Here is a 23,597-nt window from a genome sequence, read left to right as displayed (position 1 = left end):
CCAGCCCTAAGGTATTTGGTATAGAAGGGTATATGACAACTGGAAGGATAAGTGGATATATAGGAGTGAGAAAGAAATAAATGGAATTATACAAAAAGTATTTAGAGGGTGACTTGAACCTTGGCTGGTAAACGTCTGGTTTTCACAGATGTGGTCTTTGGCGCGAGACAGATTTCACAAAATTCTGAGATCATGCCCTTAAGCAACAACCACAATGAACGCCAAGCTGCGGAAGTGATACACAGAAATAGATACTAAAGTACTTTGCTATTGTCTACACAGAAATAGATACTGATATGCTTTGCTATTGTTTTTTGCTGATTCTGTGAAATTGAAAAAGTTTGCTGATTCTGAGTGATTGTAAAAATTATCAGTCTGATGTAATCCCCTGCCAAGTTCCTTGATTGTAAAAGAATATAAGCACTGGTCTTGCAGAAGTAAATCTACAGCAGCACAACAATCCATTGTGTGTCTGTCTGTCATTTCCTCGCCGATTCCTGACTTCTCCTCGAGCCTTCTCCCTGGTTCTCCCGCAGTGGTGGTCTCCCTCTGGGTGGTCTGCGGCAAGAGAAACCACCCTTTACAGTAGCAATAAAAAATATAAAATACTTTAGGGTAACTCTAACTAAGCAAGTGAAACACCTGAATGATAAAAAATTTAAGTCTCTGAAGAAAGAAATTGAAGAAGATATCAGAAAATGGAGAGATCTCCCATGCTCATGGATAGGTAAAATTAACATAGTAAAAATGGCAATCTTATCAAAATCAATCTACAGATTCAATGCAATCCCCATCAATTCATCAAAATCCCAAATCAATTCTTCACAGACTTGGAAAGAACAATACTTAACTTCTTATGGGAAAAAAACACCTGGGAGAGCCAAAGAATCCTGTATAATAAAGCAACTTCTGGAGGCATCACCATCCCTGACCTCAAACTCTACTATAGAGCTATAGTAATAAAAACAGCTTGGTACTGGCATAAAAACAAATATGTGGACCAATGAAATTGAGATGAAGACCCTGACATTAATCCACATACCTATAAACACCTGATTTTTCACAAGGAAGCCAAAACTGTACCATGGAAAAAAGAAAGTATCTTCAACAAATGGTACTGGCATAACTGGAGGTCAACATGTAGAAAAATGCAAGTATATCCATATTTGTTGCCATGCACAAAACTCAAGTCCAAGTAGATCAAAGACTTCAACATAAAACCAGTTACACTGAACTTGATAGAAGAGAAAGTATGAAGTAGACTTGAACACATGGGCACAGGAGACCACTTCCTAAATATAACACCAGTAGCACAGACACTGAGAGCAACAATTAATAAATAGGACCTCCTGAAACTGAGAAGCTTTTGTAGAGCAAAGGACAAGGTCAACAAGACAAATTGACAGCCTACAGAATGGGAAAAGATCTTCACCAACTCCACATCTGACAGAGGGTTGATTTCCAAAATATATAAAGAACTAAAAAAAGCTAGACTTCAAAATACTGAACAATCCAATTAAAACATGGTCTATAGAGCTTAACAGAGAATTCTCAACAGAAGACTCTCAAATGGCTGAAAGACATTTAAGGAATTGCTCAACATCCTTAGTCATCAGGGAAATGCAAATAAAAATGACTCTTGACATACCATCTTATACCTGTCAGAATGGCTATGATCAAAAGAAGACATCCTGGCTGTTTGGAACCTGGGGCCTATGCACGGACACTTTGCTCAGCCTGGGTGAAGGGAGGAGGAGACTGGACCTGCCTCGACTGAATCTACCAGGCTGAGTGGAATCCCCAGGGCAATCCTTGCCCTGGAGGAGATGGGATTGGGGGCGGGCGGGAGGAGGGAGGACATGGGAATCCGTGGCTGATATGTAAAATTAAATTAAATTATAAAATATATATAAAAGGAAATAGGCTATCTATGTTTCTAGGAGCAAAATTAACTACCTAGAAGTTATTTTGTAAAATTAAAAATGTTTATAAAAATAAAGAAAAAAAAAGACAGCTTATGTTGGAGAGGATGTGAATCAAGGGGAACACTCCTCTACTGTTGGTGGGAATGCAAACTTGTACAGCCACTCTGGGAAAAATCAGTATGGCAGTTTGTCAGAAAATTGGGAATAAGTCTTCCTCAACACCCAGATATACCATTCTTGGGCATATGCTCACGGAATGCTCAATCTTACCACAAGGACATGCTCAACTATGTTCATATCAGCATTATTCATAATAGTCAGAACCTGGAAACATCCTAGATGTCCCTCAATTGAAGAATGGATAAAGAAAATGTGGCACATATACACAATGGAGTACTACTCAGCAGTAAAAAAAAACAATGATATCATGAAATTTGCAGGCAAATAGATGGAACTGGAAAACATCATCCTGAGTGAGGTAACCCAGACTCAGAAGGACAAACATAGTATGTGCTCACTTATAAGTGGATACTAGATGTGAGGGAAGGAATGGCCATTCTGCAACCCACAGCTCCAGAGAGGCTAGCTAACAGGGAAAGACCCTAGAAGGGAAACATGGATGACCCAGTAAAAGAGAAGTGGATGAGATCTACATGAGCAGACTGGGGGTGGGGGGATGGCGGAAGGCAAGGATAGAGGGATGAGCACAGGGAAATGGGACAGTTGAGCTGGAATAGGGGCAGAGTGGGAGGGCAGGGAGGGAGATACCATGATAGATGAGGACATCATGTGAATAGGAAGAGGCAGGGCACCGGGGAGGCTCTCAGGAATCCACAAGGATGACCCCATCCTGGACTGCTGACAGTGGTCCAGAGGATGCCTGGACTGGTTTATTTTGTTGACGAGTCTAACGAAAAACCTAACATTAATCATAGAGCCTTTGTTCAGTGACTGATGGAAGCAGACACAGAGATTCACGGCCAGGTGCCAGGCTGAGCTCTGGGAATCCAATCAATGAGAGAGAGAGGAGGGATTCTGCAGGCAGGGGACTTCGAGATCATGATGGGAAGACATGTAGAAATGACTGGCCACACTAGTGGAAGCCCATGAGCTGTTGTAGCCTAGTGGCTGTGAAGCCTCCATGGGAATGGACTATGCCCTCTGGATATGAAAGATGGCTGTTTGGCTCAAACTGTTTGGGGGGCACCCAGGCAGGCGGATTAGGATCCATCCCTGGTGCATGGGCAGGCGTTTGGTAATCCAGTGCCTGTGTTGCAACACCTCACTCAGCCCTGGCACTGTGGGAAGGGGCTAGGACCTGCCTAGGATCAGTGTGCTGGACTCTGCTGACTCCCCATGGGAGACCTTGATTTGGGGGATGTGGGGATGTGGGGTTGCTCGGGAGAGAGGACTAGTTGGTGGGAGGAGGTGGGATCTGTGGGTGGTATGTAGAGTGAGTAGAAAATTTCTTAATAAAGAAAAATGAAAAAAAAAAACCACTCTACATTCCTTTATCAATGGATACAGACTAAGGCTGAAGATAGTGACACATCCTTTAATCTCAGCACTCAAGAGCCAGATACAGGCAGATCACAATGAATTCAGACAAGTCTTATGTACATAGCCAGTTCTAGTCCAGCCAGGAGTATATGGAGCTTGTCTTTTAATAAATAGATAATTAAATAATACACAATCACATTGGATTAACAAACATAATGCTTTATCCTGACCCAAGAAATGTACCAAGCCACCAAATATCAACATAGGAAAAATCATGCATCACTATTCCAATATCAAACGAAAGCTAGTTGCAAGGATGTAGAAGGTCATTTTATACATTTTAAAGTAGCTATGCACCCACAAGACATTGCAACTCTAAATTTATATACATCAATATGTGCACCCAATTTCATAAAACAAATGCTAATAGATACAATGTCACAGAATAAATTCTGCAATATAATAGTGAGTGACTTCTAAACCTACTCTTAAAATAAATATACTATCCATAAGAAAATAAACAGAGAAACTTTAAAAGTAGATAATATTAATTTAACTTCAATTCAAGTTTCATTCTAGAGATGTTGAATAATTCAATATATGTAAATGTATAGTTATAAATCATGGCATTAATGGCTTAAAGACAGAAATCACATAATCATCTCATGCCTATCAAAAAAGTACAAAAGTATGTGGCAATGATGGCTAACAACCTGTGAAATGAAAATTCAGATGGGGATAAAAGAAACATCATACAGGAGTGAAAGCAAGATGGCAGAGATAATAATTGTGTATGAATATGCTATGAGGAACCTCTTTATTTTGTATGGTATATAAAATAATTCTAAGATCTTAATGTAGTTGAAAACAAACTATATACCTGTAGAAAAACCCAATGGACTGAAAAAGTCAAATGTAAAAAGCTTTCTGGTGTTTTTCACAAAGGGATCCTGGGGGTTGTTGAGGGAATCCACTTTCACTCCAAATAAGGTACTAGTGGTCACATCCATGCTGTAGGCCCCAAAGATGCTGAATAGAGAAACAGGCGAGTTAATACGCTATTCATACAACCTCTGAGCTATGTGACAATTTGTCTGCAGTATCATCAACACAGCCTGAGTTTACTACTGTGGTGTTTCCAGAACTCAACATGATTTTACTACCCATACCATTTCCAGAACATTCTCCCTCTTCAGTTGGATGAAAGAGAGGCAGAAAATTTTGTTTCCTGTTGATATTTTTTAAACCCTTAGTAAATTCTGAGGATTCAGATAGTTGAAAGTTACAGCTATAATATTCTTGCCAAACCAAAGTCCTCTGATGTAGCACATAAATGCTCCTCCCACATTTCTTAATCCCCACCTGAAGCTTACCTAAATTTTCTTCTTTCATTCTAAACTATATAACTTGTCTTTATAACATATAAGATGACAACAGGTAACCTATTATTTCTCCGTTATACAGGGAAGAGATCTCACAGGTTATTGTGGCAACTGTTCCTTAATGTATGGTTCACAGCATGGTAACATCATGACTCTCCCTTACTTTTGATCCAGAATAATTTTAGCTACCTGTCAGGCAGAGGGAGGTCCACAGATGGGGCACAGAATCCCCAGCGAATGCATGCATCACTACTCACTCTTTCATGGTAACATTCTTGCCCTTCTCTATTTCCTGACTCAGGTTTTTTACCAGCGCGTCTCCATATTCTTGGATAATGGGGAACATCTAAGCAAAAAACACAACACAGTCTCTTGGTAAATGGCAACATCTGTGTTCCCAAATAACAAGCTTTTGAAATTATAAAAAAAATAATCATATTTTTAAAAGGACAAATATAAGACAAAATAACAACAACAAAACAAAAAATCAATGCAACAATGAAACAAAATAAAAAACATTATTAGCAATGTAATGCTCAAAGGAACATCTATTTAAAGGGTATGATATTATTTCTCCCAATCTTTAGATAAAATCTCCATTTACAATAAAAAGTTCTTCATTAACTTACCTCCTTCAGTTTTCCACTACTAAAGGTTGGTGTCAGCAATGATCGAATTCTTTTCCATTCTTCATTCTCAGATCTTGTTATACTTTTTTTCATTATTCCAGATGGACCAAAAGGCTACCATACAAAGAAAATAGATTATTCCCTCTATTAGATTGGTTATCTTAACAGTTATAAAAATCTGTAGAAATAGAAAACATTTGTTAATAGCTACTAATCCTCTTCTAGGGGCAGGTTTTATGCTAATATCTCAGTAACAGTTCCTCAAACTGGGGCTGGAGGTATGGCTCAGTGGTTAACACTACTTGCTCCTCTTACAGAGGATTCTGGTTCAATTCTTTGCAGCTACATTAGGTGGTTCACAACTGCAAGTAACTCCAGTTCTGGGTGTTTAATGCCCTCTTCTTCTCTCTGTGAGTACTTGCACACATGCAGTACACATACATACATTCAGGTACACATATGTGATAAATAAAATATGTAAAATGCCTCAAAGTTAAAGTAAGGATACGTACAGCCACCTGTGTGGGATAAAGCTATTATATTACAGTCTTCATTTCAATATGATTTTCTCTGTAGAAAACAAAACTGCTTTTCTATGTGAATAAACAGGTAGTAGATCAAATTGTTCTCCAAGTCAGTATAGAAAAAGTTGGTTTCTTAGTTAGGTTTCTATTGCTGTGATAAAGATCATGGAAAAAAAGCAACTCCTGATGGAGAGGGTTTAGTAATCTTACAACTCTCAGGCCATAGTCTGTCACTGAGAGAAGTCAAGACAGGAACTTAAGGCAGGAATCTGAAGGCAGGAACTGAAGCAGAAGCTTTGGAGGAATGCCCCTTTTGGCTTGCTCATCATGGTTTGCTCAGCCTGCTTTCAAATACAACCCAGGACTAACTGTCCAGGGGTGGCACCAACCACAATGAATTGAGCGCAGTCACTAATGAAAATGCCCCACAGCCTTTCTATAAGTAAGCTGATGGATGCATTTCTCAATTGAGGTTTCTCTTTTTAACTATGTCTAGTTTGTTTGTTTCATGTTCCCAAAATGCAATGAGAAAAATAGGGTACATATAGGAGGGCTATATTGGCAAACATTTCCTTAGGCCAGTTTTGCACTCACAAGTATCTTTAGCTTGAGCTATTTTGAAAAGAAGTAACATGACGTAGTAATCATTAAATTATCACATATACTGAGTGATTAGGTATTATTAGCATAAGCACTACTGAATGTCATGGAAATAACTCTCCTTGATTGTTTATACTGAAATATAAGCAAAAGAGAAATATTATTTTCTTTCTCCAATGGAAAGTTTCTTCTTCCATATGCACCCATATTTGATTCTAACTTGGAATATTTCAGTAGTTCCTACATGTTAATAGTGAGAGGGAAATTTCATACATGTGATAAAAATACATCAAACAAAACCTTCATCCAGCACTTCACTTTGCTAAGAAATAATGATTTTCCCATAAAAAATGATTTTCAAAGACCAGTTCTTGCCTTTTACTACATCCTAACCTGGTGTCTAACTATTGCAATGAGAGAAAAAAGATAAACTAAAAGGCACACAGATTTCACTGGAAATGGAAATACTTCCATGTTCAAGTTCTGTTATTAACTGTGTGGAACAAATAAAGATTATACACAAAAATGAAGGAAATTGAAACTGATAGAATACCTACAACCACTCACATCCAAGGCTTAGGGAACATTGTGGAAGAAATGGTAGAGACTGCTACCAGACTGCTAGAGCCAGAGGAGTGCCACAAAGGGCTGGACTCTGGGCATGACATGGGTATGACTCACATGGACTTACAGATGCCATGGTTATCCCCACTAGCACCCTAGAAGATCAATACAATTTTACAAATCTGGCACACTCAAAAAAGCAGCTCATGATGTCACCATCCCTATCTGTGGAGCTAATAATAGTTGTATGAGCATTTTTCCATGTATATCTGTACCATACCTGTACTAAAGATGTGCAGTGCCTACAGAGCCATGAAGGGAGCATCAGACTTAATGAGACTGGATTTACAGATGAGTTTCAGGTACTATGTGGCTACTAGAAATTGAACCCTGGTCTTCTGTAATAGCAGTTATTTTTCCTTATGTCTCACCCATCTCTCCACATGCAGATTATAAAACATATAATAGGCGCTAGTGCAGAAACTACTGTTGTTGCTACTAAATGGAATGTGATGCTAATCTAATTGGCTTCTAGATTCTTATGTATATGCCCCCAGATTACAGCTGTGAGTGTTTGTCTTAGAAGTTTCATTTTACCATGAGCAAAGATTTATACAGAAACTTATAACTAAACAAAGTAAAAAAAGTGACTTCAGAATACTCACTCCTAAATGTGATGTCTAAATCACCCACTCAAAGACTTGGGGAGATTAAAGAAAGGGAGAGAAGCAGAAGAAATATAAGGTCTTGCCTGGAGAAGAGGCTCACTAGTTAAGAACATACACTGCTCTTGACAGGGACCTAGGTTCAGTTTCCAAAACCCCTCTCAGTTGGGGCAATTGCCTGTGACTCCAGAACCAGAGGATACCAATACCCTCTTCTGGTTTTCATGGACACTCTCCTCATATACACAAACATATACACATTTTAATAAATATAAATAAAGTTTCTTAAATATATATATATATATATATATATATATATATATATATATACATATATAAAGGTAGAGACATATATAAAGTTCACTTCTGGGCATGAAAAGGTCATTGCACTCTTCAACTCCCAGAAATGATGATTAATGGCCTAAGACCATTCACAGGATAAGACCCATCAACATTCCACTATGGGGAAGGGTAGGATTCATGAGGTTCCATCTGAGGATTTATAGGTAGATAGTGGCAACTAGAGATGGAAGAACTGTTTACTTCAACAGTGTACAGATTAATAGGATGTCTATGTTGCTGCAAATGACTCTTGAATATATGGTCTCTTGTAATCAACACTTAATAAATTCACTGAGTCACCAAATTTATTTAAAGATATCAGAGTAGAAGGAAAAATAATTTAGAAGAGGAAGAAGAACAGTAAGAGTGGGAGAGAGACAAGATGAGATAATAGGACATGAATATAAGCAATATATATATATATATATATATGTATTATATGTTTGTCTGTTAGAATGGATTCTATATATTGGAATAATATAATAATAAAATTTATAATACACACATATATGAAATAATTGAGACATAAAAATAAGAATGACTGTCATTACTCATGTACACATACCCAAATACTGATATACAGGCACACGCATAATTTTAAAATTAAAAATAAAAATTATAAGAATAAGTAAATAAATGATTAAAAATTCAACACAGTGTTGCTGTATGCTTTAAGCTCAGAACACAGGATAGAGAGGCATTTACATATTTGTGAGTTCAACATCAGCCTGGACTACATACTGTGTTCCAGCACTGGCAGAGATACTTTTGAGACAGTGTTTGAAAACAAATAAACATGCCTTTATTATAAAAGTTCTGGAGAGAGTAGGAATGACAGAAACATACATCAAATAAAATATATAATTCACATCAAAATAATAAATGCTTTATATTACAAACTCACAGCCAACATAATCCTCAATGGAAAAACTCAAATGATACCATTGAAATAAATTAAAATCAAGAGTGAGACAGGGCTGTGTACTATCCCCACTCTTTTTCAATATAATCCTCAAAGCACTAGCTAGAGCAAAACATCAGGAGAAGGAAATTATAGAAAAAGAGAAAGTCATATTAACCTTATTTGCAGAATATACACACACATATAAGTATGTGAATATATATATTCTACCAAAAAAACTTGTTGAAATGATGAACAATTTCAGAAAAGAGTCAGGATAAAATTCAGCTTACAAAAATCAGTAGTTTTTATGTACACCAGCAGGCTATGAAGGAGACTGTTGACATGTTTCCTTTTAAAATGCCTTCAAAGTATATAATAGACCTTATAATAATCCTAATCAAGGAGGGGAAAGAACTCTACAGTGAAAGCTTTAAATCTCAGAATAAAGAGATGAAAAGACATTCTTTGATTCTGGAATGGTAGAACTGACATTGTGAAAATAATGATTCTACCAAAAGCAACTTAGAGATTCAAGGCAACACCAAGAAGACCATCATGACATACTTCAGAGAACTAGAAAAAATTTCTAAAAACCATATGGAATCAGACAAGATTGTGAATAGCCACAACAATCCTTAATAATAAGAATAATGCAGAAATAATAATCATTCCAGTTTTCAAAATATGTTCTATAGCAGTACTAATAAACATAGTATCCTACTGGTGCAAAAATAGATATATAGAACAATGGAGGAAACAAGAGACTCGAACATGAGGTCACATGACTAAAGCCACCTGATGTTTGACAAAGATCCAAAAATACACTCTGGAGAATAGACAGCATCTTCAACAAATGTGCTGTGAAAACAGGATGTCCACTTGTAAAAGAATGAAATAGACCCATATCAATCATCTTACAGAAAACTAACTACAAATAGATCAAAGACATCAGTGTAAAATCTGAAATGCTAGATCTTCCAGAAGAAAACTGAAGCAGGACCCTAAAGAATATAGGTGTAGGAAAGGATTTCATGAACAGGACTCCATTTGTCTGGAAATTAAGGTCAACAATTGACAAGTATTGCCTCACAAAATTAAAAAGCTTTGTACAGCAGAGGAGGCAGTCAATTAAGTGAAGGCAAACTCTACAAAGTGAGAATCTTTGCCAGCTACACATCTGATAATGGTTTAATATCAGAATCTATAAGGTACCCAAAATCAAAGACTTAAGAAAACAAATGACTCAACTTAAAAATGAGATATGAGAGATGGGCATAGTGTTTCACACCTTTAATACCAGTACTCCAGAGGTAGAGAAAGGTGGATTCATGCAATTTGAAGAACAGCCTGGTCAACATAATGAGTTCTAGGACAAACAGGGCTATGCAGAGAGACTCTATCTCAAGGAACGTGGGCAATGAAGTTGAAAAAAATTCTCAAAAGAAGACATAAAAAGTCTAAAAAGATCTATTGATTATTAATTACCCATAGAAATTAGGTAAATCAAAATTAGAACAACTTTGAGAATTTTTTTTTCTGTTTTATTTTTTTATTTATTTTTTTTTACATTGTAGAACTTATTGGAGAATACAAACAGGTGCTACCATTGAGAACATTTCTGGGAACAGTTCACAGTGCAATGGCGAAAAGTATTTTGAAAATATAGATACAATTCAATATGGGGTAGTGGTGTTTACAACTAATTGATCAAAACTTTGAGAATTTATAATACCAATCTCAGAATGGCTAAAATCGCCACCAACAAATGGGAAAGACAATCACCAACAACAAATGCTAGTGAGGACATAGGAAAATAGAATCATAATCTACTGTGTGATTGCAAACTGGTGCAATCTGAAAATCATTGTGATTAGTTCTTCAATAAACCAAAGACACATCTAACATATAACCCATATTTACCACTTCTTGGCAATTCTTTAAAAAAACTCTACATCCTACTCCACATGCTTGTATAGATATGTTCATTGATGCTCTGTTCACAATTACTAGGAAATGAAAACAACCTAAATATCCTTCAATTAATAGATAGTGAATAGATTATGAAAATGTGGTATATGTATACAGTGGAATACCATTTAGCTCTAAAGAAAATTGAAACCATGCAGGAAAGAAGTGGAACTAGAAAATATTAGATTGAGTGAGATAATTCAGACCCACAAAGAAATACACCATGTTATTTCACACTTTTGGTTCCCAGCCCCCAATCTCCATATGTGTGAATACAACAGAGAGATCACAGAAAGGAGGAAACTAAAATGGGGCTATGACAAGGGGATCCCCTAAGAGGGAAATAGCAGGACACAGGTAATATGAAGGAGAAATGGGGAAAACGGGAGGGACTTTTAAGTGGAGAAGGAAGAAGGAGGAAAATACAGAAGGAAAGGAAGAGGGAATGATGAATGACACTATGGATGGTTGAATGACACAGGGATTCAATATTTTATATCATCTAAAGGGAGCTGGGGTGGGAACAAGGGAGGGATGAGCAAGAGAAAACAATTAATATATTTGTATTTTAACTAAAAAATTTAAAAGGACCATTCAAAGCAGTGTATATACAAGGAGGTATATAAATGTGGATAAATTATCTTAGCTCTGTCATCAGACCAAACTGAGTTTGAATGCAAGCACTCACACTTAGTAATAAAGCTTAAACACACTGCCAAATAAAATAAATAATAAACTGCCTAGGAAAAACTGAAGGAGAAAGGAAAACACCAACTTGAACCTTATTTATGATTACCAAACTTCCTTAGGGACTATGGGAATAGTCCTTATACATAAGTATAAGGAGACAGTAACAATCAATCTCTACCCTGAGACAGCAGAGCTGCTCAAATGAACTAGTGACTTCTGCTTTGTGACCCTGCTTGTCCATTCCCTGCTGACCAGGGTCACATCTGCTCTTCGCCCTTGAGAAGTGACCACCATGAATACCCACTTAGACAGCAAGTTTGTGCCTCTTCAACAGTGCTTGTGAACCAAGGAATGAAGTTTTCTGTTTATCTCTGACAGTTTCTGTTTATTGCTGACAGTTTCTCCTAAGGAAATTTTGACACCCCCACCTTAACAAAACAACATGAAGAAACAGCATGCTGTGTACATTGTTTAAATATTTGGTGAATACATAAGAATTTCATAATACAATGTTTGTTCATTTTGTAGTGCTTGAGATTGAACTCTGTGTCAGGTTAATCTACCACTGGGTAACATCTCCAGCCTCTCATGACAATGTTTTTTTTTGTTTGTTTTTGATTTAAAAGATTGGGTTCCTCTGTGTAGCCTGGCTGTCCTGGAACTTGATTTGTAGACCAGGTTGGGCTCAAACTCACAATGATCCACCTGCACGCTGTGATTAAAGGTGTGCAGCAACACAGCCTAGCTGATTTTTTTTTGAAAGATGCAGGTGTTCCTATACCAGGAGTGGAATCTAGGCCCTCTGAGTGAAAACCAGGAATCCTTACTGCTAGACTACGTGGGATCATAAAAAAATTTTTCAATGAATACTTACATATTATTTTTTTACGTTTGAAATTATAATGTAATTGTAACATTTCTCACTTCCTTCCAAACACTTCCATATACACCTTCCTTCTCTATTTCATATTTGTGCCTTGTTGTTTGAATACATGTATACATATTTATATACATATATATTAATATGTATAACATGTTTGGTGTGTATAATCCTCACATTTTCAAAAAGAATACTCACATGTCGATTTGTGAAGACAGAATAAAATTCTTTTACTAGCACATTCTTGATCATATCTGGTTCTGTGATAACCAGCACAGGGAGCAGCCCATTATATAGCCTGTATTGGAAAAACAGAGAAGAGTACAATTTGATCCTGATGTTACCTCTGGTTCTACAATACTTGCTTCTGTGAACTGAAACTTTGCCTTCTGTAAGAACAGCAAGTGCTCATTCACTGATACACTACTGTCTCTAAGGGCAAATTTTAACAACTGACTAGCAGTGATGTTTCAAGGAACTTTTCTTTAGAACCATTAGAAATGCAGCACAGCATGCCCATGGCAATGGGTCAATGGCCATGGCAGCTCAGCAGACCCTGTGATTAGTACTATGGTTTCTGATGATGGATGAGAAGAGATGAAGAAGCAGAAACTCTTCCCACTTGTTTGTGGCACACAGCATAGTGATGTCACTTCTTCCCAAGCTCTAGACAAATCCCTATTTGCTGCAATCATCACAGAAAATAATTTATGAAAAAAGCCTAGAAGTCAACAGCATGGTATAACATATCTAACACCTTTTCTTCAAAGTTAGCAGTATGTGTTGAGAGGAAATGTCCATATACATTTTTATTAAATAGTCAATCCCTTGTATAAAATCTAACAAAAATAAAAAGTAAAAGAAAATTCAAAAAAGTGTGGAATTGCAGAACTCTAAAACCAGTAGTCAGGAGGCAGATATGGAAGACAGTGACCTCTAGTTCAATGTGGACTCACAGCAACTTCCAGGCAATGTTGGATATATTGAGACCTGGTCTCAAAAAATAAATAATGGGGCAAGGCCTAGATGCCTCAAACCTATAGAAAGAAGTACAGGCAGGTAAGGATTACTGAGAATGAGAGAAATGGTCTTCCCCAGGGAAGAGCACACAAACTGGTCACCCGATTCCACATGGTCAGCCCTGACAACATATGCACAAAAACTATGCAGACTGAATAGGTCATAGTTATGAATAAAAATGCACTAACATATACTTACAGTCATGTAACAACAATTAATGAAAACCAGGGGATGTATTTGAAAGAGGAAATGGAAAGGGGAAAGGATGCAATTTTATTATAACCTCAAACAAAAAAAGGAAGTAATAAAAATAAAAAACATAATTTATACATGCATTAAATTAAACAAAAATAATAACTCTAAATATCCCCATTTTCCCCTTAGCCTATCTTTGAGAAGTCCATACTTACAAGAAATATTTTCGATAAAATTATTTTTGCTTTTATCTAAGTATAAATCTGTATGGGCAGGAGACACTCTTCTGAATTTATGAGTACATATTATATGCATCTGAATTAACGCAACCTTACAATTTTTAAAAGTCTCAAGGAAGAATAGATAGAGGCAGGAACCCTTATAAGACATTGGGTTAAAGTAAGGCTAGGTGTCTCTGGAACATCAAAGGATGCAGACAAATTATATCTGCAAAGTCCTCATCTTAATTCAGACTGTGGGCAAGAACATACTTATGGAACCCTTGGCAGGACAGGCTTTCAGACACTTTAAAACAGGCAAATGTGATCCAATTAACTCTGGACTGAAAAAGTTCTTCAATGCAGTTTGCTGTCACATCATAAGAAATCTACATATCACACATTTGCAGAATACTCACCCCCACAGATCTCCATACTTTTCATGGCATTCTATATCATATTTCACTATTCCCTGAGAAAAGAAAAGAAAATGAAAAGTAATTATTTTTCTACCTCTATTGCCCACCAAACTGGAAACAAATGACTCAAATCCCAGGACATCAGGCTCATTATTTAATTTTCTGACCAAGCAATTAATGGAAATCCTTCCAAGTTCTCTGAGAGAAAAAAGAAAATACAGGAGACACTTGACATGGGGAATATAGATATACATGATTTCATTTCTGTATATTGTACATTCCAAAAACGTTCCTTCTCTATTAAAAGTAGCAACTGTCTTTATCTGTGGTAGGTCTCTGGATTTGTTTTGACTCTGAAATCTTGGAACATTGTCTTTCCCCTCCTTAGATACCTGAAGGCAACAATAATCAGCAATATAGCCATGAATTTACAAAATCTATTTGCTTCTCACTGTTTACTGCCCCTTTCACTCACTTGATGACTTCTCTAGGATTTCAGTATAGTCAGGAAATTGAAGACAACATTGATGTACATACCATATTAGATTTATGTAATTGCCTTTTATAATATTAAGTGAAAAGAAACAGGGAAGTAGAGGCAAATGATTTTGCCTTCTAGTGTCCCTGTTCACAGGGAAAGATGAGGATATGCTGCCTCACATAAAGAAAACATAAAGATGAATGCTTCGTTTGAATTTTTACCTCTGAACTCTGGAAAAATCCATATAAACATTAAGTGGCAATTGTAATTTTGGAGTATAGGATCCTAAGTAACTCAGCCTGAATTCAAACTCTCTGTGTATCTAAGACTGACTTTGAAATTCTGATCCTCCTGAGTGCAGGGATTACAGGTGTGTGCCCCCATGTCCAGTTCATATGGTGCTGGGATCAAGTCTGGTTTTTTTTTTTCAATTTTAAGCAAGGATTCTACAGAAGGGAATTCCATATTCAGCCACTGTGAATGTCAATTATATGAAACTATGTCTCCAGGCAGGTGACAGAACCCAATATGTAGAGTTCTTTGCCTAGTATTTAAAGTAGAATGAACCAAAGCACTTTCTGAGACCCTAATGAAATTACAAAGGGAAAACTACTTATTTTTCCTTGTCCAGGAACTGAATTGGAAAAGTCTAATCTAGGGCTTGAGCCAGTGCCTGAAAAGAGGGAAGGTTGTAGTTTCTTGGGGATTTGACTTTTTCCTGGGCTGTGGTTCAATCCTGATACATCTGTGTCAGAAGTATCCTGTTTTCTTTTTGCCAGCATTGTATGATTTAGCTATATGCTGACCTTGGCCATTTCTCTTTACAATTAGCATGTGAAAAGCTGTGCTGCTTAATAAAATTCTGATATAATTCATCATATTATGCAAGACCTCCTGGTCACAGCAACATGTCTTCTTTAGTCTCATACATATTCCTCTGAAACACCTCACTACCTTCCCCTTTGGGATTCTCATTCCTTCTAGTTCATGTAATTTGGTACTCAATGCAGGGCTCAAGATTACTAGAAATCATCAAGAATGAGTATTAATGTGCTAAATGTACAAAAAGTGTCAGACATGGGTACCTGTAAGAAAGAAAGTATGGAGGAATAGCTGAGAGTAAAACATGGGAGAAAAGATTCTAAAGAACAATCTATTTTCATTCATATGCTTCATCTACTTATACTTTGATATGTATCACTATGGGACTTAAGTAAATTCTTTACTTTTATTTTAAAAAATGCCCTTAGTTTCCTGAATAAGGTTCTGTGAATTTAAAAGTATGGAAACATGTAGGTGGAAGAGTATAAAATATATAAAATATAACCTATGAGGGCCACATGAGTTTCCTACCTTGGGTTTGTGCTGTGGAATTTTATACATCACTGTGTATACTCACAGATCGTATATGATTCATTTGCAATTCAGCACACCTGTAGATCTAGCCAATATACTCAAATCAAACTGGAGGAAATAAGATGAAAATAAGATCTCAAAAAATCAGGCCTTGAGGATGAGGAGGTAGCTTAAGTTCATGAATAATTTTTGCTTCATGATACCTCAGAAGATGAGGAGAAACTTCTTTTTTGCTGGTGAAGTTATAAAATCACCTGAATTGGCTTCTACTTGTCTAACTGAGTCAAAAGCCCCATCCTCCTCAGGATCCTCCTCATTTAGCTTTAGCCTTTCTTCCTCTAGTTTTCAGAAACTCATGTATAAGATCAACAGACGCTGTCCTACATGGTATGGCTAATAGCCCCAACTTATGTCAAAAATTTATTGCTCAAACATTAGTCCCAGTTAGAAAAAAGTACGCTTCTCTCATGATTATTTATGACCTAGTTGATTTATTACCTAAGTGATTTCAGCACCTATGGAAAATTTAATTACTCAGTTATTTATCACATTCCAGCATCACTTACAACAGACTCAGCTGAAAATTTCCTCAGAAAAATCACAGGTTACAGCTACCTTTTCTTATTTAGGTCATATTACAAAAGACTGTATGTACCATTTTCCCACAACGATCTGGATGTAACTGCTAACACTTATTAATTTTCAAAAGATGCTAGGAGATATTAATTGGCTGAGACCTTCCCTGAAACATACTACAAATGATTTGACTCTCTATTTCTCCATAATTAGAGGAGATAATGACCCCTCTCCTAGAAAGCTTATTCCTGAGGGTCAAACACGTTACAATTAACACATCTAATCATCACTCATGCACAGCTGACCAGTCTTGGCACAAATATTCTTCTTTGTCCTATGCTGTTAAGTACTCCTACATATCCCTCTGGAACACTCTTGCAAACTAGGGGACCTATAGATTGGATTTTTCTGCCCACTGATGCTGGCTGCATCTTGACTTCTTATTATAAAATCCTTGCTCAGATTATCCAGAAAATAGATGTCCTCAAGCCCATCAATGTATTGCATGATAAAGTGACATGATAGTTCACCCCTTCACCTCTTAACAACATGATTCACTTTGTGCCTTCACTGAATCTTGAGAGGTAGCTCTATTTGACCTTATTGGCCAGCTTTGTACTTCATATCCTGAAGATCCTTTAATTCAAATTTTCCAACACTACTCTCTAGTTATCTCAACACTTTGTATGAGGTACACAATCCTAGAAATATATATGTCTTCTTTGGTGAGAGTCCATCTGGGGTTCCTAACATTGTACCTCAAAAAGTAACTCCTCATATGTTGAATGTTTCAACTATGTCTTCCCAGAATGTAGATTTCCTTTGCATTGCCTCAACCTCTAAACACTTGCTCTGACAGTTTATATTTCATGTAGGTTGCTCAAGTACTTCCTTTTGCTCTTATTAAACAGACTGAGGATGAAGAAATGTTTCACTTTTTTCAGCATGCCAAATAACTGTCAGAACCAGGAGGCTTCTTAATTCCTCCAATACTTTCAAGCACAGTACCATCTTCCTGGTCATTTGGAAAAAGGGAATCAAGCTTTTGATCTAGCTGCTGCTTATTTTATTCAGATGGTTGCTGAGACTGCTTGGCTTAAGCTAGTTATTGACTCATGCGATTTCCCTTCAGCACTGTGCTATGCCTACTACCAGTTACAGTTATCTAGGGTTCAAGTATGACAAATTGTAACCTTTCTGCTTATGTAACCTATCTGCCTTCCTCTTGTTTTGGTGTAAATTTCCAAGGCTTACTATCTTATGTCAGATGGATGTTACAGGCATTTCAATTTTTTGGCAGCCTCATATATATTCATGTTAGTATGACATTTATTCTGGGTTCCTCCTCATGCCTATCCTATTAACTGGAAAAGTTGGTAAGCATTGGATTACTCATTGCTGGTAATCAATATTTTTTTATAACTTACACCTTCAAAGTGTTTAAAATTTAATGCTTCAGCATACACTTCTGATGCCTTTAAGGGACTTTGTGCTACAATATGTATGATGCATAAAACTGTCCTCTCTATTATTCTTCAAAGATGAGAAATTGCACATGGTTCTATTAAAGTTTTGATTGAAAAAAGTAAAAAGTGGGAGTATTTATACCTTCTTACTTCTACAAATCTTAATTGTACTTTAATTCAATTCTTTTTGAGAACAGAACAAAAAAAGACTAACTAGAGCAGGGTAATTATGAGTAGACATGCTTGAGAAGGAGACCTCTTGTGCAAAGTTCCTGCTATGTGGGAATGGTGTGATCCTGACCTTGTGCTCAGGTACAGGAGAGGATCTTTGTATTTTCAAACAGGAAGCTGATAGATCTTATTGGGTCACAAAGTGCCTTGTCCTACATTCCCAAGCAATGAAAGCATCTGCTGTGGTACAGGTGACAGAAGCTAAGGATGCAGAGGATGATGAGTTTGAAAGCAGCATCCAGACCAGTTCACCCCTTGCAGTCTGCCTGGTATCACAGAGCCCACTTATAAGTTGGGGACAGATTAAACATCTCACTGCAGAAGGAATTTGAGTGGTCAAGGAGACATGAAAGTCTGCTATTCATATTTAATTTATTTTAGCAATTCTGGCATTACGCCCTGCCACATGTGTAGAAAGTGCAGAAGTCTACTGGGTCTGTGTAGCTTTCACACCCTTTGGCCCATCCAGTCACATGGGAAGACTTGCCTACTAGAGAATTTACTAATGGTGTGCTAGTTATTTTACAATGCTGATGTTTAACCTGTGATGCCTGGCAGTACTCACTTTAGTTATATTTTTATATCATAAATTATTCCTATTTGTTTGTCATTGATGGGACAGTATGACCATGTTCTTCTCATGTCAGTGAATGGAAAGGCCTATATCTCAAAGGTCCCTGTAAGATAAAAAAATCAAGCATCATCAAATTATTCATCATTCTGATCACCCATAGGTTACCCCATTGAATGGACATTTCCAAGAATGCAGTGATTTTCCTATGCCCTGCTTCAGAATGGAATTCCACTTGAGTGGCTTGTTCCATGATTCTAAAGAACCTCTTGCCTTGCCTCTGAATGGATGATCTGAGGTGCTGGTTGACTTGTCTTAGTGGTGCTAACTTCGTCTGGATGAAGATAACTTCCTAGAATCTTCTCATTGGCCACTTCTTGATTATACTATCTTCAGAGGAACAGGACATTAGGCTGTGAGCCACTGTTCTATAAAGAGGAAGTGCTGTGGATGATTGATTGATAAATAAAACACTGTTTGGCCAGTAGCAAGGCAGCAAGTATAGGTGGGACAAAGAGAGAGAATTCTGGGAAGAGGAAGGTTGGGTTAGGAGATTGTTGTCCAGGGAACAGCTTGTAAAGGCAACAGGTAAAGCCACCAAACATGTGGCAACTTATAGATTAACAGAAATGGGTTAAATTCAGATGTAAGATTTAGATAGCAAGAAGCCTGCACCATTAGGCCAAACAATTTAAATAATGTAAGCATCTGTGTGTATATTTGGGTCTGAGTTGCTACGGGAGCTGGGTGGACACAAAAATACTCAATCTACAAATTCCTGTTTATACTGTCTTCAGAGGAAAAGGACTTTAGGCTGTGAGCCACTGTCCTAGATAATGGGGTGACCTGTGGGATTTTTAGAGAAAATGACTAACCATGGTATGCATATCACTTTATTTATTTTGGACCTCACTGCTTGTCTTAACCCTCCATACACATAACTGACTGAGAGACCCTCTGTTAAAGAAAGACGGATCACTTCAAAATTACATGTGATACTTCCATCCTCACTAAGTGTGTAGATGCCTTTGCTCATGGGAGCCTTCTTTTACTTTAACTGTCTTCCTTTGCTGTGGTTCGTAATGATGCTTTAAGTATGGTGACTTTGCACAATGTGTTCTTATTGAACTACATCAGGCTTGTGCTAAAAACATATTTCTAGATTTTATTTTAGCTATAATTAATTGCGGTACTTACAGCTATCAAGTCAGAAGCTGCTTCCACATTGGCCCTCGCCCAACTAGTGTAAACTGCCCATTTTGTTAATCAGATTCCTTATAATATTTCCGGAGCTTTGGTGAATATACATAAAAATAAATGCAACAACTAGAAGCTAAATTAATTGCTTTAAAAGTTTGGGTATTGAACCTAAGAGATACAGTACAAACAATGCAATGTTAATCACTTTTACAGTATCAAGCTGGCTTTAGATACATCCTTGATGCTCCTTTCAATTATGATGAACATGAATGGAAATGGAAGAGAATTAAAAATCATTTTCATGGAATATGGCCACATGAGAATGTTATTTTAGACTTCCTAACTACGAAGCAAATAGTTACTAACATGTGCCTTGCTCATCACACATTCAATTCCTGTTTGGAGTCAGCCAAAGATTTATTATACAAACTGCCAGATGTAATCTCCTTAACATTGGTAAAAATTTGTTCACTATTATCCTCAGATTATTTAGTGTTGGTAATTCATCTAACAATATTAGGAAGCATTTGCTGGTTTAAGGGTTATTTGGGGCTCTTAAACATTTCGATACGAATAACTCATCGGGCCATCAAAAGTAAAAAGTGAAGAGAAGGTACTCTTTGTTGCAGGCTAATCCAAAGTTCTCTCAGACACCTTTGCCAAAGAACAAAAGGTATGACAGTTCTGTGGCCCTCCAGAAACAGATTTACAAAGCTCCTCTCTCAGTCTGGAGCCAGGGCCTCTAAGAGTTTTGGTTGCAGTTTCTGGCAATCCTACTGTTTTTCCCTGGGTTCTGGTTATCAGTCATAAGGCAGCAGTGTCTGAGGCATCCTGGATTCTCTTTGCCGAAATTTTCTCACTTAACTCTCAGCTCATCTTGGCCATTTCCCCCTGCAAATAATATGTAAGAAGCTATGTTGATTAATAAACTTTCTTGGCATAAATCATGAACTTATGTAAGGCATCTATGTCCCATGTATCTGTCTTTTTTATTTCTCTCCCTTGGTCCTCCTTCTCAAAACCACACCTTTTGGGGCTCTTATTCCTACAAGTTTGGGTCAGCATAGTACATCCTCAACCATCGCATTGGGACCCAGTCACCTACATATAAGATATCATGCTATGCACAAGCACTGAGTAAGAGGATGAAGTAATCTGTGGTCATCATCTGAACATCATGTTCAAGACCAGTCTTGTCTACAGGAGACACTACTTGAAACAAAAACAAAGCCCAAGAAGTTTGTTTCAAAGAATACCTAAAAAAGAGTTCATCCAAAAATCATAAAGAAGGTATTACTTTTTCAAATGGGGGCAGAAAGCTTGGAAATCTTAGGAACTTAAGCAACAGAGTCCTTGATTTTGAAAAATTATGATCTATTAAGCAAACCTTGAGCATTCAGAAAAGCAAATCTGCCAAGAGTGCAGTCTGCACCTAGACACTGGCCCTGGACATAAGCTCAGGAAGGACAGGCCAGGAGTCCATCCTTTAGAAAACATCCAGAAAAGCTCTGTGTAAAATCATAGTCCCTAGTATATAGGTACATGTATATGTATATATGTATTCATTTTACATATTATATATCATACACTACATGTATATTTTTGGCAGGTTTGTCAAATCATGATTTTATTAGTGATTTTGTATAAATGTTTCTACTTCTGTTTCAAGAAACAAATCTCACAATGTGGTTAAGTATCTGAGGTTCAATGGCAATATTATCTCATCTCCCACATTCCTGCTGTTTATGGTCATGAATAGGGTTCTACCTTGAAGTGTAATGGAGTAAAGGCAAATCTTATAGGTGGTAAAAGCTTGGCTGGAGCCTTGGAAGTAATAATGGGATTAAACAGTACAGCTGAGGATACAAGTATGTGCATAGTCCCCCAAAATAACTATGTGACTCCTGATAGGCATGTTCCAGTGATACTCAGCCAGAAGTATAAATATTATTACTAAACTCAGATGTGAATAAATCACATAGGTTGTTCAGATGATACTCAGTGGCCTTACATGTATTTCTTTAAATACTATTAAGAATAACTGTATTTTTCTTGAATCTAAACTGAAAAAGAAACAAAATCTTTGATGCTTCCAAAGTCTACACATTAGCATTTCAGGCTCAGGTTTAGTGTGCCAACAGCCAGGGGTCCTCACCAGACCTGACAGAAACCTGAGGTCACAAACACATGTCAGTAATACCCAAAGGTAACCTGGCAATAATTTCAGTGTAGCACAAACAATTCTGCCAAATGAAAGTATTGCCAATAATCCCACTGGCCATTTGCATAGATGAACTGACAAGGTTTAAAGAGAGTTGTGTAAGTGACACAATCACAGAAGCAAAGTAGAAAAGCCAACAGCACTCACCCTCCTATAGTTAAGCATTGTCCCAACAAAAGGCAGAGGTTTGGGTCCAGGAATCCCTAGCTTCTTAAAAAGTCCATGAGAAGAGGTCCCATAACTAAAACATGAAGGATAAAGTCAGGTCACAGGCTTGCTCATCATACACATAGTTATTCATTTTCATACACGTACATAAATCTCATATTCCCACATGTACATATATAAATACACATAATGATATATATATACACTAATTCATATATATTATTGACTTAATATATAATGTGAGTAGATATGCATGTATATGTGAATATATTTAAATATATATATTCTTGGATGCTATGAGAAAATATATATGCTATGTTATCCATTGAGGTTAACAGGTAGGCATAACATAAAAATTCAGAGCAATAATCCACTTCACATACTTACTTATAAACTTTTAGGTAAATACTTGATGGTTCCAGTCTTAGAGTTAATATATAATAAAACTTTATAAACTTGAGTATGAATGTTGCTGAAAGACTCACCAGACCTAAAACATATAACATCAGTGTGGGTAACCTGCCATGCAAGGTCTACATGATGCTGCCTCAACTTTATTTAAGAGGTGAACAATGAGGTTGCTCAGAAGGGGAGGATAGCCCACCAGCAGAACTTCCTGACAAGACTCTCTGAGCTTGCCTGTCCCTCAGACTGAAAACTGTGAAGAGCTTTTCAGGTGCAGCTTTTGGGCTGGGGAGATGGCTCAGCATTTAAGACCATTTGCTGCTCTTGCAGATGATCTAAGTTGGGTTCCTATTCTCCAAATGACAGCTAACAACAGTTTATGATTCCAGTACCTGAGAATCCAATGCCTTGCTTTAACCTACATGAATATAAGGCATGTACATGATACACATACATATACTCATGCAAATCATTTATAGGGGCAATCTAAAAATAAA

At 37.0% G+C, this 23,597-nt stretch overlaps 1 protein-coding gene across 1 annotated transcript in view; it reads right to left on the bottom strand.

Annotated features, from left to right (window-relative positions):
* Positions 1-22,764, bottom strand: part of LOC102926279 (cytochrome P450 3A14-like) — a 44,792-nt gene extending 22,028 nt beyond the window's left edge. Inside the window, exons 1-6 of the mRNA XM_076560650.1 lie at positions 22,675-22,764; positions 14,426-14,478; positions 12,772-12,871; positions 5,437-5,550; positions 5,065-5,153; positions 4,306-4,454 (exon numbers count right to left, since the gene is read on the bottom strand). Of these exons, the coding sequence (XP_076416765.1) occupies positions 4,306-4,454; positions 5,065-5,153; positions 5,437-5,550; positions 12,772-12,871; positions 14,426-14,478; positions 22,675-22,692 (523 nt within the window). The 5' untranslated portion in view covers positions 22,693-22,764. The remainder of the gene's footprint in view (positions 1-4,305; positions 4,455-5,064; positions 5,154-5,436; positions 5,551-12,771; positions 12,872-14,425; positions 14,479-22,674) is intronic.
* Between the last annotated feature and the right edge of the window lie 833 nt (positions 22,765-23,597).

This window comes from Peromyscus maniculatus, chromosome 23 (assembly GCF_049852395.1).
Source record: "Peromyscus maniculatus bairdii isolate BWxNUB_F1_BW_parent chromosome 23, HU_Pman_BW_mat_3.1, whole genome shotgun sequence".
Taxonomy (NCBI): domain Eukaryota; kingdom Metazoa; phylum Chordata; class Mammalia; order Rodentia; family Cricetidae; genus Peromyscus; species Peromyscus maniculatus.
Note: the sequence above shows the minus strand (reverse complement) of the source record. Positions and strands in the feature narration are given on the sequence as shown.